General features: G+C 38.5%; 1 protein-coding gene across 3 annotated transcripts in view; it reads right to left on the minus strand.

Annotated features, from left to right (window-relative positions):
• The window catches only part of PIP5K1B (phosphatidylinositol-4-phosphate 5-kinase type 1 beta), a 387,289-nt gene that overhangs the window by 160,929 nt on the left and 206,793 nt on the right, over positions 1–19,567 (minus strand). For all 3 annotated transcript variants that reach the window (XM_053702527.1, XM_053702529.1, XM_053702528.1), the window contains exon 5: positions 249–366. In XM_053702527.1, the coding sequence (XP_053558502.1) occupies positions 249–366 (118 nt within the window). The remainder of the gene's footprint in view (positions 1–248; positions 367–19,567) is intronic.

A 19,567-nucleotide genomic window follows, 5' to 3' on the forward strand; every position in this document is an offset into this window, starting at 1 on the left:
ATATATATAGCACACACACAAACTATATACTGTATATATATATATATATATATATATATATATATATATATATATATATATATATATATAGCACATACACAAACTATATACACACACATATAATAAGCTCTATAGACTGCATCAACAGTTACAAATCAAGACCCTTTAAATGAACTCATACATTTTTAATACAAAAATTTGTAATTAGTGCTTAATTATAATGCAGAAAATACAGGAGTCGTTCTTACCAAGTAATCATCCGGCTTGATACCAAAAAGTTCTCTGAAGTACCGAAATGCTAGAGGAGCATATGTCTTAAACCTGAAGTCTGGATAATGATGGGCTGGGGTTAGATTGCTCCCTTCACTATAATGTTGGGGGGAAGAAAAGTGTATAAGATGTTTACATAAAAGTGCAAAGATCATTTTCTTGTTACATATTATTCATTTGTTACAAGCATCAACTGTAACTAAAGTATTTATTATTATTGATAGGAAAACCTGCAAACACGTTGCTTATTTAATGTTAGAGTGTACTGCAGAAGACTTAAAGAGACAGACTAGTAAAAATTAAACTTTTATGATTCAGATAGGGCATGCAGTTTTAAACAACTGTTCAATATAGTTTAATAATCAAATTTGCTTTGTTCTCTTGGTATTTGTTATGTTCTCTGTAGAACATCTTTTTCCTTATCACAAACTGCCTGTGCTGGGGCCTGGAGCATTTGTGCATCTTTAGTAGCAAGTTCCATGACAGTAGCTATCTCTATAGCACGCTTTAGTGTTAAATCATCCTCTGCTAATAGTCTATACTTTTGTACTGTACAGTCCATGAGCCCAATAACAAACATATCACGTAAAGCAGTGTTTAAATAATCCCCAAATCTGCAGCTACTTGCTAGTTTCTTTAAACTGATCACATAAGTTTTAATGTCCTCATGCTGCAATTGCTTGTGTGTGTAAAACTTAAAGCGTTCTGATATCTCCAGAGGCTTAGGTAGGTAGTGGTCAGATAACAGGAAGATCAGGTCAGACAGAGGTTTAGCATTAGGTTTATCTGGTGAGAGAATGTCCCTTAATGTAGTGTAAGCTGCTGAGCCTATAGTTGTCAGAAACACAGCCACTTGCTTATCAGCTCCTATGTTATTTGCTGTACAATATAGCTCAAACTGTTCAACCCATGTGTCCCATCTGTCTGTGCCTGCTGCAAACACAGGTAAGGTGCCAATAAGTGCCATTATAGGGTCAGACCACAGATCCTCGTCGCCAGCTGTTATGTTCTCTGTGTAGTCAGGATTAGAACATTCAGTTGTGTGCTGTTACCTTGTGTCTGATGTCTCTTGCACATATCATGAAGACTCTGCAGCAGGAACTTTTGTTCAGCTACAACCACATGGCTTATTCACTAACAGGTTCATCAGTAAAACTAACATGGCTTCTGATGATGTCACAGAGACCCAGACACACCCAGAGGGTGTGGTGAGCTGAGCTTAAAGCTGCAGCACTTCTAACATATAATTATGAGACAAGGTTAGTGCAAAGATACAGTAAAAGCTGCAGTAATCTTAACAGTATTCTTTGTTGAAAGCTAAACCTATCTACACTCATATGCTGATTTCTAAGTCCTTGAAGGCCGCCTCTTATCTCAGTGCATTTTGACCGGTTTTCACAGCTAGACAGCGCTAGTTCATGTGTGTCATATAGATAACGTTGTGCTCACTCCCGTGGAGTTATTTATGAGTCAGCACTGATTAGCTAAAATGCAAGTCTGTCAAAAGAACTGAAATAAGGGGGCAGTCTTCAGAGCCTTAGATACAAGATAATCACAGAGGTAAAAAGTGTATTAATATAACAGTGTTGGTTATGCAAATCTGGTAAATGGGTAATAAAAGGAATATCTATTTTTTTTTAACAATAACAATTTTGGAGTAGACTGTCCCATGAAAGATACAGTACAAACCTCAAACCTCATAATTACAAGACACTTCTATTGTTTTGCTAAAGAACAACATATCAATCCATTATAAAAAAAATAATTAAGTAATTAAGATCTTGTTTAATGCAACAGTTTTTAAACAGCCAAACCCCACCCACCATTTTCATATTTGGAGGAGACAATTCTGACTTGAGACTGTAGCCAAGGCTAGCCATGGTCATAATGTTAGTTTAGATGTGTGGGATTGAATTCCCACCAGTAAGATGAGGCAAAGATACCCCAAACACCAAGAGCTTTTAAACGCTCCCACCTCCCTGTACTACTCAGTTTATTGTATAGCCGAGCAGAGGAAAGGATGAATAGAAAGGTAGGAAAGGTCAAGCTGGGTATAAAAAGGGGTGCAAGTAAATACTGCCATAAAAAATACTATTGAGCTTGGTGGGGTCTCACCACCATGAAAGAAATGAATTTATCAGGTAAGCATAAATTATGTTTTCTTTCATAAGGTTCTGAGAGTTTACAAACCTTGATGTGTGGGATCTAATACCCAAGCTGTGGAGTTAACGAGAAAATGGGTGGGATAATAAAAATGAATGCCAGTTCCTATTTGCCAGACACTGGCAAAAACCACTTCCGAGGAGGATTAAATGAATGTATGTAGTATGAGGACCAAATCCAAGATTTGCAAATCTGTTTCTACAGAAGCCTCATTTTTAAAGGCCCAATAAGTAGATACCAATCTAGTGGAATGGCCAATGATATGTTTAGGAGAATTCCCTGCAACCAAGTAAGCTTTGTGAATCACCTGATTTAACCAAGAAGCTAAGGACACAGCAGTAGCTTTCTGTACTTTACAAAGCAAATGGATGAAAAAACTCAAACTTTGTCTGAAATCTTTAGTTACCTGCAAATAATATTTCAAAGCCTAACCACATCAAGATTGTGAAGAAGCCTCTCTTTAGAATTTGCAAGATTTGGACACAAAGAGGGAACTACAATTTCCTGATTTATGTTGTCATAAGAAACAACCTTTGGTAAAAACTCATATTTGGTTTGAAAACTACTTTATTTTTGTGAAAAGAAAAGGTGATTCACAATATAAAGCAGACAACTCTGAAACTCAGCTATCTGAATAAATTGCTATGAGAAATAAAACTTTGCAGGATAAAAGTTTAAGGCCAATATCATGCATAGGCTCAAAGGAAGGAGTCTGCAGAACAGAAAGAACCAAATTCAAATTCCATGGAGGAGAAATGGACATCTGAATAACCCTGGTACTGCTGGGCCAGGCTGAAGCTATCAGAATGACTGACGCATTCTCCTGTTTGATCCGAGCCACAATTCTTGGTAGAAGAATAAATGGAGGGAAAATTTAGGCTAAGTGAAATTATCACGGACTCGCCAGAGCATTGATCAGCTCTTGGGTCCCTGGATCTTGCACAATATCTGGGACGTTTGAAATTGAGACGGGAGGTCATCAGGTCTATTTCCGGAAGGTACCACCTGCAAACAAGTTGACCAAAAAATATAATATTTTGGGACAATTCCCCTGGATGCAGAGACTGGCTAATTAGATAGTCTGCTACCCAATTTTTAACCCCTGTAATATGTATTGCAGGCAGAATACAATGATTTTGCTCTGCCCAGGACAAGATCTGGGAAACTTCTTTCATTGCTAAATAACTTTGAGTCCCTCCTTGATGATTGATGTACGCCACAGCTGTGACATTGTTTGACTGAAACCAAATGCAACTTTCTTGTTTATGGGGGAGCCACAAATGAATGGCTTGAAAAATCACCCAGAGCTGTTGCAGATGTTGATTAGTAACCTCGCCACCTGAGGGGGCCAAACTTCTTGTGCTCTCTGAGTCCCCCAGACCATGCCCCAGCCAGACAAACTGGCCTGTGTAGTCACTATGGCCCAAAATAGATGAAGGAAAGAAGCCCCAAGGGCCAAGGACTGATTTTCTACCCACCAGGAAAGAGACTGTTTGACTGTGGAATCTAAGGCAATCAATTAACCTAAATGATAGTAATTATTTGTCCATTGTTTTAGTATACAAAGCTGAAGAGGACGCAAGTGAAAGTAGCAAAAGGTACGGCGTCTGAGGCTGCTACCATCAGACCAACTACCCCCATACATTGAGCTACTGAGGAGAAGGCCCTGCACTGATGGTTAGAACAGACCTTCTGAAGCTTTAGCTTGTGTGACTCCGGGAAAGAAAGATGCATGGAAACTGAATCTATAGATACCCCCATAAAACACATTTGAGGGATAAAGAACTCTTTGGTACATTATCTGCCATCTGTGACTGCTCAGAAATTAAAGAAGTTGAATGTAAGAAATTGCAAGATGTATAGATGGGGCCGAACTAGAATATCGTCCAGGTAAAGGGCTACTGAATTTCCTTGTGTTCTAGTTACAGCCAACAGAGCTCCCAAAACCTTTGTGAATATTCAGGGGGCAGTGGCAAACCCAAAAGGAAGGGCAACAAAATGGAAATTCTTGTCCTCAAATGCAAACCTGAGGAGTTGATAATGTTCCCTATGATGTTGATAAATGGACCCTGTAGTATTACAGGTAACATGGTATGAATAGTCTCCATTTTGAAAGTTGGAACCCTCAAAAATTTGTTTAAGATTTTAAAATCCAGGATAGGGAGGAAAGTTTTCTTCTGTTTTAGAACAATAAACAGGTTGGAGAACCTGTTTTGAGACAGGATCAGGATGAATAACTCCCATCATTTCTAAATCTTCAACACATTGTAAGAAGGCAGCCGCCTTCAAAGTATCTTTTGGAACATGGGACAGAAGAAACCAACCTCAAGGAGGCCTAGACCTGAAACATATTCTGCACCCCTGGGAAAGAATGTTCAACACCCAGGGATCAATTTACATTGAGGGAGGAAAGTACCCTTTTGTCCTGTAACAGATGAGGAATCTTGCAAAATAGATGGTACAGTATGTCCCTATGCTGATTAGGATCTTGAGCCACTGCAACATCCTCTGATCTCTTTGAATCTACAGATTTGCATTTATGCTTACTTGATGGCGGCATAGATGTCAAAACCTCAGTAACAAAAGGGCGTACATTTTTTTAAATTCTGGAGCAAAATCGATTGGGACTCCCTGTGCATAATAAACAGGGTAGGGGAAAACCCCTCTAGAGGGTAAATTAGTGACAGACTGACCATAGTGCACTACCTGAGATACACAGGTACAGCACAGTTGCACTGGAGGGCAAACTAGAACATGTTTGCATAGTAAGCACATGACTTGAGAACAATGATGGTCAGTGGGACTCCCTTCTAAAGGATCTGCAAAGGGGCAGTGTAGCCAGACTTATTTGCATCCATGACAGGACAACAGAAGAAATAAACACAGTAATAAAGTTGCAAAGCTAAAATACAGCAGTGCTGAGTAATGACAAATACTCCTGAAGCAGAGATAAATACCCTCAGCTATACTAAGCTACCTTTCAGAACTGAGAGACTGTTTGATGTATTTATCAGTAAAATCGCTTAAGCTCCGGCGCTTTAAGTACTCCCTCCAACTAATCTAAGAATATTAGTAGCTTTGTTAGTGACAGACAAATGTAGCTGTGTGCGCACTGTGCTGATGGCTTCCAGCAGCTCTGCAGTACGCGTGGGAAGACAGAGGAGGGAAAATTAACCCACTCTCTCCAGACAAATTCCCGCCGCGCTGAAGCTCCAGGAGTGCGCCCCCAACCCGCCTCACTGTGACCCTGTCTTAAGCGTTATCTGTCTGAACTGAATTATTTTCCCCTGGCTATGTTAAACCTGTTAAGAGTATCTAAAAATAGCCTAAAGAAGAAAAGGGGTTAACGAAAAGAAAAGGGGTTAACGAAAAGAAAAGGGGTTAACGAGAAGAAAAGGGGTTAACGAGTCTCACATAGGTCTGAGCACCTCTTTCAAAATAGAATCTGGAACACCTCAAATCTTCACCTACTCCTGGAAGTCAAAGAATAAAACTAGAGGGAGGAGGGTTCAAAAGCTCTTGGTGTTTGGTGTAAATTGGCCTCCTCCTAGTGGCGGGAATTCAAACTCACACATCAAGACTTGTGAACTCTTACCACCTTATGAAATAAATATATGTAGCAGGGTTAGCCTTGTAAAGTCTGTAGTGGACTTTTACAGTTCTCAGAATTAGAAAAGTCACAAATTTAGAGCTAAATTACATGAAAAGGGGTCAAAATAAACAATGAAAGTATATTTCAAGGTTGTCTCACAAATGCTTAACTAAACCTTTTATATTAAAGGTATTTACTTTCCTATTAACAGTCAGATTACAAGTGGAGTGTTATTTAACACTTATGCTAGAGTGCTAATTGTGCTAAAAGTATTATTATGAGTATTATGAGTTCAAAGCACAAACAGCTTACTTCTAAGTGCAATTAGACTATCATGCAAATGATAATATATTCCCCCATAGAAGTCAATGGAGAAAAAAAGTGGAAAAAAACAGCCATCTTGCACACAAACACGATTGCATGTTCTCATATGCCCAAACACAATAGAATATTCCCATATGTGCTAACCCGACCGCGTATTCACATATGCGCTAACCCGACCGTGTAATCTAATGTACGCTAACCCGACATGAAAATATGAATATTTCGCATTCCAATGTCCTTCACATAGAAGAATATATTCTATTTATTCGTAAATACATAGTTCTATATATATTTTGGTGCAATATATATATATATATATATATATACATACACATACATGATTATATATCTGTATAGATATATAAAGTTATATGTAGGAATATCTCTTTAAAAATACAAAGAACACATTCTGCTATGTGCAAAACATTGGAATATTAAATATTTACAGTAAATACATAGTTTAACACTTTATCAAAAATGAATATCGTATAAATATGTTTTTACATGTTTCATCTACTTGACTGCAAAGGGCTCCAATGCACTTCTTTTATTGTCTATATATGTGTACATATGTTTTTATGTGTTTATATGTGTAAATATGTCTGTAAATACACATATACACATATAAATACATATGTAAACACACACACACATATATATATATATATATACATACCCAGCTTTAGACATGTATATGTATGTATCTTAATGTTAAAGCCCTTTGCCTGCATTTATTTTCTAACACCTGAGCTCTCATTTCTTTAAGCCCTTATAACTTTTGAATGCAATATTTTTTGTGAATAATTTTTATTAGCTAGTTTTATTATGACTGAGTGTACCTTGTAATGTATTTTTGATGTGTTTTGTGACACTTTTTTATTTCACGTAACAGTTAACCACAACTCAGAGGTCCCGGTAATAATTCTAGCGTAAATTGTGATTGCTCTCACACGATCGCGTTTACTCTCAACTCGTAATACGAGCGCAATTTAACATGCTTGCAAACGATCATGAAAACATAATTTATGCTTACCTGATAAATTCCTTTCTTCTGTAGTGTGATCAGTCCACGGGTCATCATTACTTCTGAGATATTACTCCTCCCCAACAGGAAGTGCAAGAGGATTCACCCAGCAGAGCTGCATATAGCTCCTCCCCTCTACGTCACTCCCAGTCATTCGACCAAGGACCAACGAGAAAGGAAAAGCCAAGGGTGAAGTGGTGACTGGAGTATAAATTAAAAAATATTTACCTGCCTTAAAAACAGGGCGGGCCGTGGACTGATCACACTACAGAAGAAAGGAATTTATCAGGTAAGCATAAATTATGTTTTCTTCTGTTAAGTGTGATCAGTCCACGGGTCATCATTACTTCTGGGATACCAATACCAAAGCAAAAGTACACGGATGACGGGAGGGATAGGCAGGCTCTTTATACAGAAGGAACCACTGCCTGAAGAACCTTTCTCCCAAAAATAGCCTCCGATGAAGCAAAAGTGTCAAATTTGTAAAATTTGGAAAAAGTATGAAGCGAAGACCAAGTTGCAGCCTTGCAAATCTGTTCAACAGAGGCCTCATTCTTGAAGGCCCAAGTGGAAGCCACAGCTCTAGTAGAATGAGCTGTAATTCTTTCAGGAGGCTGCTGTCCAGCAGTCTCATAAGCTAAACGAATTATGCTACGAAGCCAAAAAGAAAGAGAGGTAGCGGAAGCTTTTTGACCTCTCCTCTGCCCAGATTAAATGACAAACAGAGAAGACGTTTGTCGAAATTCCTTAGTTGCCTGTAAGTAAAATTTTAGAGCACGGACTACATCCAGGTTGTGCAGTAGACGTTCCTTCTTTGAAGAAGGATTTGGGCATAAAGAAGGAACAACAATCTCTTGATTGATATTCCTGTTAGTAACTACCTTAGGTAAGAACCCAGGTTTAGTACGCAGGACTACATTATCCGAATGAAAAATCAAATAAGGAGAATCACAATGTAAGGCTGATAATTCAGAGACTCTTCGAGCCGAGGAAATAGCCATTAAAAATAGAACTTTCCAAGATAACAACTTTATATCAATGGAATGAAGGGGTTCAAACGGAACGCCCTGTAAAACATTAAGAACAAGGTTTAAACTCCATGGTGGAGCAACAGTTTTAAACACAGGCTTAATCCTGGCCAAAGCCTGACAAAAAGCCTGGACGTCAGGAACTTCTGACAGACGTTTGTGTAACAGAATGGACAGAGCTGAGATCTGTCCCTTTAATGAACTAGCAGATAAACCCTTTTCTAAACCTTATTGTAGAAAAGACAATATCCTAGGAATCCTAACCTTACTCCAAGAGTAACCTTTGGATTCACACCAATATAGGTATTTACGCCATATCTTATGGTAAATCTTTCTGGTAACAGGTTTCCTAGCCTGTATTAAGGTATCAATAACTGACTCAGAAAACCCACGTCTTGATAAAATCAAGCGTTCAATTTCCAAGCAGTCAGCTTCAGAGAAGTTAGATTTTGATGTTTGAAGGGACCCTGTATCAGAAGGTCCTGTTTCAGAGGTAGAGGCCAAGGTGGACAGGATGACAAGTCCACCAGTTCTGCATACCAAGTCCTGCGTGGCCACGCAGGTGCTATTAGAATCACTGATGCTCTCTCTTGTTTGATTCTGGCAATCAATCGAGGAACTAACGGGAAGGGTGGAAACACGTAAGCCATCCTGAAGTCCCAAGGTGCTGTCAGAGCATCTATCAGGACTGCTCCTGGATCCCTGGATCTGGACCCGTAACGAGGAAGCTTGGCGTTCTGTCGAGACGCCATGAGATCTATCTCTGGTTTGCCCCAACGTCGAAGTATTTGGGCAAAGACCTCCGGATGAAGTTCCCACTCCCCCGGATGAAAAGTCTGACGACTTAAGAAATCCGCCTCCCAGTTCTCCACTCCCGGGATGTGGATTGCTGACAGGTGGCAAGAGTGAGACTCTGCCCAGCGAATTATCTTTGATACTTCCATCATAGCTAGGGAGCTTCTTGTCCCTCCCTGATGGTTGATGTAAGCTACAGTCGTGATGTTGTCCGACTGAAACCTGATGAACCCCCGAGTTGTCAACTGGGGCCAAGCCAGGAGGGCATTGAGAACTGCTCTCAATTCCAGAATGTTTATTGGCAGGAGACTCTCCTCCTGACTCCATTGTCCCTGAGCCTTCAGAGAATTCCAGACGGCACCCCAACCTAGAAGGCTGGCGTCTGTTGTTACAATTGTCCAGTCTGGTCTGCTGAATGGCATCCCCCTGGACAGATGTGGCCGAGAAAGCCACCATAGAAGAGAATTTCTGGTCTCTTGATCCAGATTCAGAGAAGGGGATAAGTCTGAGTAATCCCCATTCCACTGACTTAGCATGCACAGTTGCAGTGGTCTGAGGTGTAAGCGTGCAAAGGGTACTATGTCCATTGCCGCTACCATTAAGCCGATTACCTCCATGCATTGAGCCACTGACGGGTGTTGAATGGAATGAAGGGTGCGGCAAGCACTTTGAAGTCTTGTTAGCCTGTCCTCTGTCAGGTAAATCTTCATTTCTACAGAATCTATAAGAGTCCCCAGGAAGGGAACTCTTGTGAGTGGAACGAGTGAACTTTTCTTTTCGTTCACCTTCCATCCATGTGACCTTAGAAATGCCAGCACTAACTCTGTATGAGACTTGGCAGTTTGAAAGCTTGAAGCTTGTATCAGAATGTCGTCTAGGTATGGAGCTACCGAGATTCCCCGCGGTCTTAGTACCGCCAGAAGAGCACCCAGAACCTTTGTGAAGATTCTTGGAGCTGTAGCCAATCCGAATGGAAGAGCCACAAACTGGTAATGCCTGTCTAGGAAGGCAAACCTTAGGTACCGATAATGATCTTTGTGAATCGGTATGTGAAGGTAAGCATCTTTTAAATCTACAGTGGTCATGTACTGACCCTCTTGGATCATAGGTAAAATTGTCCGAATAGTCTCCATCTTGAACGATGGAACTCTTAGGAATTTGTTTAGGATCTTTAAGTCCAGGATTGGTCTGAAAGTTCCCTCTTTTTTGGGAACCACAAACAGATTTGAGTAAAACCCCTGTCCCTGTTCCGATCGTGGAACTGGATGGATTACTCCCATTAACAAGAGCTCTTGTACGCAGCGTAGAAACGCCTCTTTCTTTGTCTGGATTGTTGACAATCTTGACAGATGAAATCTCTCTCTTGGAGGAGAGTATTTGAAGTCCAGAAGGTATCCCTGAGATATTATCTCTAGCGCCCAGGGATCCTGAACATCTCTTGCCCAAGCCTGGGCGAAGAGAGAAAGTCTGCCCCCCACTAGATCCGATCCCGGATCGGGGGCCCTCAATTCATGCTGTTTTAGGGGCAGCAGCAGGTTTCCTAGTCTGCTTGCCCTTGTTCCAGGACTGGTTAGGTTTCCAGCCTTGTCTGTAGCGAGCAACAGCTCCTTCCTGTTTTGGTGCAGAGGAAGTTGATGCTGCTCCTGCTTTGAAATTACGAAAGGAACGAAAATTAGACTGTCTAGTCTTGGCTTTGGCTTTGTCCTGAGGCAGGGCATGGCCTTTACCTCCTGTAATGTCAGCGATAATCTCTTTCAACCCGGGCCCGAATAAGGTCTGCCCTTTGAAAGGTATATTAAGCAATTTAGACTTAGAAGTAACATCAGCTGACCAGGATTTTAGCCACAGCGCCCTGCGTGCCTGAATGGCGAATCCTGAATTCTTCGCCGTAAGTTTAGTAAGATGTACTACGGCCTCCGAAATGAATGAATTAGCTAGTTTAAGGACTCTAAGCCTGTCCGTAATGTCGTCCAGAGTAGCTGAACCAATGTTCTCTTCCAGAGACTCAATCCAGAATGCCGCTGCAGCCGTGATCGGCGCAATGCATGCAAGGGGTTGCAATATAAAACCTTGTTGAACAAACATTTTCTTAAGGTAACCCTCTAATTTTTTATCCATTGGATCTGAAAAAGCACAGCTATCCTCCACCGGGATAGTGGTACGCTTAGCTAAGGTAGAAACTGCTCCCTCCACCTTAGGGACCGTTTGCCATAAGTCCCTTGTGGTGGCGTCTATTGGAAACATTTTTCTAAATATCGGAGGGGGTGAGAACGGCACACCAGGTCTATCCCACTCCTTAGTAACAATTTCAGTAAGTCTCTTAGGTATAGGAAAAACCTCAGTACTCGTCGGTACCGCAAAATATTTATCCAACCTACACATTTTCTCTGGTATTGCAACTGTGTTACAATCATTCAGAGCCGCTAACACCTCCCCTAGTAATACACGGAGGTTTTCCAGTTTAAATTTAAAATTTGAAATATCTGAATCCAGTCTGTTTGGATCAGAACCATCACCCACAGAATGAAGCTCTCCGTCCTCATGTTCTGCCACCTGTGACGCAGTGTCTGACATGGCCCTAATATTATCAGCGCACTCTGTTCTCACCCCAGAGTGATCACGCTTACCTCTTAGCTCTGGTAATTTAGCCAAAACCTCAGTCATAACAGTAGCCATATCCTGTAATGTGATTTGTAATGGCCGCCCAGATGTACTCGGCGCTACAATATCACGCACCTCCCTCTGAGCGGGAGATGTAGGTACTGACACGTGAGGCGAGTTAGTCGGCATAACTCTCCCCTCGTTGTTTGGTGAAATTTGTTCAATTTGTACAGATTGACTTTTATTTAAAGTAGCATCAATACAGTTAGTACATAAATTTCTATTGGGCTCCACTTTGGCATTGCAACAAATGACACAGGTATCATCCTCTGAATCAGACATGTTTAACACACTAGCAAATAAACTTGTAACTTGGAAATACAATTCAATTAGAATAATATTAAAACGTACTGTGCCTTTAAGAAGCACAGAAGATCTATGACAGTTGAAAATTAATAAATTGAAACAGTTATAGCCTCAATCCTTGTAAATAACACAACTTTAGCAAAGGTTTAATCCCATTAGCAAAGATAACAAATTCTGAAAGCAGGAAACAAATTACAGAATAAACGTTTTTTATCTCAGTCAAACTATAATTCTCACAGCTCTGCTGAGAGAAATTACCTCCCTCAAAATAAGTTTTGAAGACCCCTGAGCTCTGTAGAGATGAACCGGATCATGCAGGGAATACAATGAGTTGCTGACTGAAATATTTGATGTGTAGTAAAAGCGCCAAAAAACGGCCCCTCCCCCTCACACACAGCAGTGAGGGAGAACAGAAACTGTCAGAAAACAGATTAAGCAACTGCCAAGTGGAAAAATAGTGCCCAAACATTTATTCACTCAGTACCTCAGTAAATGAAAACGATTTTACATTCCAGCAAAAACGTTAAACATAATCTCTAGTTATTAAACAGCTTTATGTATTTCTTACAGTGTAATTCTAGTGAAGTACCATTCCCCAGAATACTGAAGTGTAAAGTATACATACATGACATTATATCGGTATGGCAGGATTTTCTCATCAATTCCATTGTCAGAAAATAAAAACTGCTACATACCTCTATGCAGATTCATCTGCCCGCTGTCCCCTGATCTGAAGTTTACCTCTCCTCAGATGGCCGAGAAACAGCAATATGATCTTAACTACTCCGGCTAAAATCATAACAAAAACTCTGGTAGATTCTTCTTCAAACTCTGCCAGAGAGATAATAACACACTCCGGTGCTATTTTAAAATAACAAACTTTTGATTGAAGATATAAAACTAAGTATAATCACCATAGTCCTCTCACACATCCTATCTAGTCGTTGGGTGCAAGAGAATGACTGGGAGTGACGTAGAGGGGAGGAGCTATATGCAGCTCTGCTGGGTGAATCCTCTTGCACTTCCTGTTGGGGAGGAGTAATATCCCAGAAGTAATGATGACCCGTGGACTGATCACACTTAACAGAAGAAATCCCATTAATAACACACTCAATTGCTATATGCATTTGTGCTAAACCTAAAGCCTGAAACCCCCCAAAAATACCTATATTTTAACAAAATGCTGGTGGTATAAAAAAAACATGATTTCAGATAAAGTGATCAAAGTTAGAACAGAAAATATTTATATTCTTAAAATATATAACATGCTCAATGAAATACGGTACTTATTCAGAAACCGCCAACAAGATAAAAATGAGTAGAAATTGTAAACCCATATAGACTTACCTTCAAAATTAATGAGAACATTCTACAATTTTCTGTATAACAAACTATTTATAACTTATCCTAAGTCAGTAAAAACTACTTGATGACAAGGCTAAGAAATACTATGTCTGCCTTTATGCATGAAACAAAATATAACAACTAATTCCTTTTTAATCTGCCAGTTTTGGTTTGAGAAACAAATACAGGACTATTAATCCTCTTTTTAGCCATTTGTGCAAACACTCTGAAATGCTCTAAGCCTCAAGAAGCACAATTTAACCTTACAAATGCAGGCTTCAAATAAACAGGTTAAACCCTAAAGTGCCGTTATAGACTTAAAGAGACAGTGAACACTAAAATTGTTATTGTTTAAAAAGATAGATAACTCCTTTACTTACCCATCCCCCAGCTTTGCACAACTAACATTGTTATATTAATACACCTTATAACATTTAAACCTCAAAATTTCTGCCTGTTTGTAAACCACTACAGAAAGCCTCTTATCACATGCTTTTTTATTAGCTTTTCACAACAGGAGACTGCTAGTTCTTGTGTACATACAGATAACATTGTGTTCACGCCCGTGAAGTTGTGCACAACACAGCACCAATTGGCTAAAATGCAAGTCAATAGATAATAAATAAAAAAAGTCATGTGATCAGGGGACTGTCAGAAAAGGCTTAGATACAAGGTAGTCACAGAGGTAAAAAGTATATTAATATAACTGTGTTGGTTATGCAAAACTGGGGAATGAGTAATCAAGGGATTATCTATCTTTTTAAACAATAACAATTTTGGAGTTGACTGTCCCTTTAAACCTACCTAGGTTTAGCTTTCTACAAAGAATACCAAGAGAACAAAGCAAATTTGATGATAAAAGTAAATTGGAAAGTTGACTGTCCCTTTAACAAAATTGATAAATTAATCTCATGAAAACTTGAAGTTTTTTTTATAGAATTGTATTAAGATGTATGAATAATTTAAAGGGACATAAAACCCAAATTTTTCTTTCAAGATTTAGTTAGGTAGAACATACAATTTTAAACAACTTTTCGGTTTCTTCTATTATCAAATTTGCTTAATTCTCTTGGTATTATTTGTTGAAGCAGCAGCAATGCACTACTGGTTCTAACATGGGTGAGCTAATGACAATGGGTATATATGTATATATATATATATATATATATATATATATATATATATATATATATATGCAGCCACCAATCAGCAGCTAAAACCTAGGTTCTTTGCTGCTCATGAGATTTCCGAGATAAACCTTTCAGCAAAGAATAACAAGAGACGGAAGCAAATTAAAAGTATAAGCAAATTGGAAAGTTGTTTAAAATTGTATGCTCTGTCTAAATCATGAATGTCTAATTATAACTTTACTGTCTCTTTAAAGGACTATTATATACAGTAGAATTGCATTATCAACAAGTGCAGTATAAAAAAAAATGCTATATCACTTTCTCTGAATTTCGAATGAGCAGTAGATTTTTTTTCCTGACAAATGCCAACATTGCCTTCAATTTGCCAGCCCCCTGTATAATGTGAAAGCCATCAGCCAATCACAGATGCATACTCAGTAGAAGCTAGTGCATTAAAAAAGACTGCACATTTTGATAATGGAGTAAATAGAAACTTAAAACAGCATGCTCCATCTTTAGAGTAACTTTAAGTTAGGTATGGTCTAGATACATGCCCAGTATAAATTAGTTTTTAATGCTCATTTAAGCCTATATTGATTAGCAGTGGTTATGTTATGGCCCATTATAAGGCAATGGAAATAAACACTAGCAGTTTTATAGTACATTAACGTATTACTAATATTTATTTTTTTATGTGAGTCACCTTGTTTCTGGCAGTCCTATTTTTCCATTGGCAGAGCTTGCTACTGAAAGACACAGTTTGCCAATGCACAAATTGGAAAGTTCAACTATGTATTTCCACTTACTGTATATGAAGACATCTATGTCATTGTTAGGATTATTGGTCTAATAGTTAATGACTGCGCCCATATAGGGCCAAATAGGCACATGACAAGCATTACATACACCTCAGGACTAAAACATAGTAGCTCTATGGCTCCTTAAAGGGACATTAAACACTTTGAGATGTTAATATAAAATAATAAATTATATACATTAATACAATTCTGGAATATAATTTTATTATTTATTTTGTCCCCTTTTACTGTAATTCAATTCTGAGCTTTTCCGTTCCTGTTTGAAATGGAAGAGCAGAACACTGTTATATTGCACACAGCCATTGGCTGCACTTTCTAGTGACCTATTTATAACTGTCCCTAATTGGCCACAACAGAGACGGTAACCTAAGTTACAACATGGCAGCACCCATTGTTTTATAGACACTAAAGCTTTACACTTATTTTGTCAATATTTAAAGAACTAATTAAACTTTAAAAAATACATCTACATGTTATTCTGAGACTAATCTTTTCTTTGAATGCATCATTCTATCAAGCATTTATTTAGTGTTTAATGTCCCTTTAATTCTTTATAGTGCTGAAATGTCTTGGTCACTTATGTTCTTCTAAAAGGATATAACATGCTGTATATAGTTTTATACTTATATTAAATCTCAGCTCGCTAGGAGTAAAGAATTCTCCATTTAACTGCACACAACTTAAAGGGACACTGAACCCAAATTTTTTCTTTTGTGATTCAGATGAGATGCAACTTTCTAATTTACTGCTATTATCAATTTATCTTCGTTCTCTTGCTATCTTTATTTGAAAAAGAAGACATCTAAGCTTTTTTTGGTTCAGAACTCTGAATAGCACTTTTTTATTGGTGGATCAATTTATCCACCAATCAGCAAGAACAACCCAGGTTGTTCACCAAAAATGGTCCGGCATCTAAACTTACATTCTTGCATTTCAAATAAAGATACCAAGAGAATGAAAAAAGTTGCTCAAAATGTCATGCTATATCTGAATCACAAAAGAAAAAAATTGGGTTCAGTGTCCTTTAATGCAGTTATGTAAAGATAAAAGAGAAAATGAGCTGAGCATTACATGACATTTATTCATAGTGATGCAATAAAGATATTAAAAGTGGAACACATTACTCTTGTTTGCAAAACAGGTCTAGTTTACTGATGACAACTTGCTGTAAGGGGAATCAAGGAGAGCAATCAGAAAAGCCATAAAAATGAGTTGCCAAAACACACGTTAAAGATCAATATAAACTGAAAATATAGTAAACAGCAAACAAAAAAGGACATAGTTAAAAGTACGACACCCAATTTTGTGCCAGATTACGAGTGAACCGCAAACGTTTGCATGCGGGTTAAATTGCGCTGGTTTTACAAGTTGAAAGTAAACTATATTGCTTGAGCGCAATTCAAGTTAACGCTCGCCGGGTTATCACGTACTCAAAGCTGTGGTTAACTGTTTAGAGAAACATAAAAACACATTACAAAGTACAGTTACACTTATAATAACAGCATCTAATAAAATATATTTTTAAAAAATTGCAAAAAGGCTCAAAGCTGAGGTCTCAGGTCTTTGTATAGACATACATTTACATATATATATATACATATATAAAATACATATATAAAATACATAAATACATCTGTATACATATATAGACATATATATATATATCTATATATATATATATATATATATATATATATATATATATTTATATTTATATATATAAGTTCATTGGAGCCCTTTGCAGTTAAGTAAATGAAAACATGTAAAATCATATTTATGAAATATTAATTTTCAATAAAGTGTTATACTATACTATAATGAAATATTGTTTGGAAAGGGGATCTTAGAGGGGGAAGGGGGTAGGATATTGGGGGGGGGGGCAGCTACACTATAGAAAAATGAGGTAAAATAAAAAAAAAATATTAGAAAAGCAAATTTGTTAAAAAATTGGGTACTGGCAGGCAGCTGACAGTACCTAAAATGGCCACAAATAGAAAGAGGGGGGAGGTTAAGAGAGCTGTTTGGGGGGGATCGTGAAGGTTGGGGGGTTAGGGGGGAACCTACATTGCAGAAACTATGTATTTATTAAAAAAAAAAATGCTTAAAAAAAAGGTTTTTTGTTTTAGTACTGGCAGACTTTCTGCCAGTACTTAAGATGGCGGTGACAATTGTGGGATGGGAAGGGATTAGAGCTGTTTGTGAGGGGTCAGGGAGGGATCAGGGGGTGGGATGTGTCAGGTGGGAGACTGATCTCTACACTAAAGCTAAATTTAACCCTACAAGTTCCCTACAAGCTGCTGGGCATAATACAAGTGTGGTGCGAAGCAACATTTAGCTGCCTTCTAATTATCAAAAAGCAACGCCAAAGCCATATATGTCTGCTATTTCTGAACAAAGAGGATCCCAGAGAAGCATTTACAACCATTTGCGCCATAATTGCACAAGCTAATTGTAAATAATTTCAGTGAGAAACCTAAAGTTAGTAAAAAACTTAGCGATTTTCTTTATTTGATCGCATTTGGCGGTGAAATGGTGGCATGAAATATACCAAAATGGGCCTAGATCAATACTTTGGGTTGTCTATTACACTACACTAAAGTTAAAATTAACCCTTTAAGATCCCTACAAGCTACCTAATTAACCCATTCACTGCTGGGCATAATACAAGTGTGGTGCACAGCGGCATTTAGCAGCCTTCTAATTACCAAAAAGCAACGCCAAAGCCATATATGTCTGCTATTTCTGAAGAAAGGGGATCCCAGAGAAGCATTTACAACCAATTTGTGCCATAATTGCAGTGAGAAACCTAAAGTTTGTGAAAAAGTTTGTGAAAATGTTTGTGAAAAAGTTTGTGAAAAAGTTAGCAATTTTTTTTTATTTGATTGCATTTGGCTGTGAAATGGTGGCATGAAATATACTAAAATGGGCCTAGATCAATACTTTGGGTTGTCTACTAAAAAAAAAATATATTCATGTAAAGGGATATTCAGGGATTCCTGACAGATATCAGTGTTACAACGTAACTACAGGGAGTGCAGAATTATTAGGCAAGTTGTATTTTTGAGGATTAATTTTATTATTGAACAACAACCATGTTCTCAATGAACCCAAAAAACTCATTAATATCAAAGCTGAATAGTTTTGGAAGTAGTTTTTAGTTTGTTTTTAGTTATAGCTATTTTAGGGGGATATCTGTGTGTGCAGGTGACTATTACTGTGCATAATTATTAGGCAATTATTTATTTTTACCAGTGAAACCAATATAACATCTCAACATTCACAAATATACATTTCTGACATTCAAAAACAAAACAGTGACCAATATAGCCACCTTTCTTTGCAAGGACACTCAAAAGCCTGCCATCCATGGATTCTGTCAGTGTTTTAATCTGTTCACCATCAACATTGCGTGCAGCAGCAACCACAGCCTCCCAGACACTGTTCAGAGAGGTGTACTGTTTTCCCTCCATGTAAATCTCACATTTGATGATGGACCACAGGTTCTCAATGGGGTTCAGATCAGGTGAACAAGGAGGCCATGTCATTAGATTTTCTTCTTTTATACCCTTTCTTGCCAGCCACGCTGTGGAGTACTTGGACGCGTGTGATGGAGCATTGTCCTGCATGAAAATCATGTTTTTCTTGAAGGATACAGACTTCTTCCTGTACCACTGCTTGAAGAAGGTGTCTTCCAGAAACTGGCAGTAGGACTGGGAGTTGAGCTTGACTCCATCCTCAACCCGAAAAGGCCCCACAAGCTCATCTTTGATGATACCAGCGCAAACCAGTACTCCACCTCCACCTTGCTGGCGTCTGAGTCGGACTGGAGCTCTCTGCCCTTTACCAATCCAGCCACGGGCCCATCCATCTGGCCCATCAAGACTCACTCTCATTTCATCAGTCCATAAAACCTTTGAAAATTCAGTCTTGAGATATTTCTTGGCCCAGTCTTGACGTTTCAGCTTGTGTGTCTTGTTCAGTGGTGGTCGTCTTTCAGCCTTTCTTACCTTGGCCATGTATCTGAGTATTGCACACCTTGTGCTTTTGGGCACTCCAGTGATGTTGCAGCTCTGAAATATGGCCAAACTGGTGGCAAGTGGCATCTTGGCAGC

The sequence above is a fragment of the Bombina bombina genome, chromosome 2 (assembly GCF_027579735.1).
Source record: "Bombina bombina isolate aBomBom1 chromosome 2, aBomBom1.pri, whole genome shotgun sequence".
Classification (NCBI taxonomy): domain Eukaryota; kingdom Metazoa; phylum Chordata; class Amphibia; order Anura; family Bombinatoridae; genus Bombina; species Bombina bombina.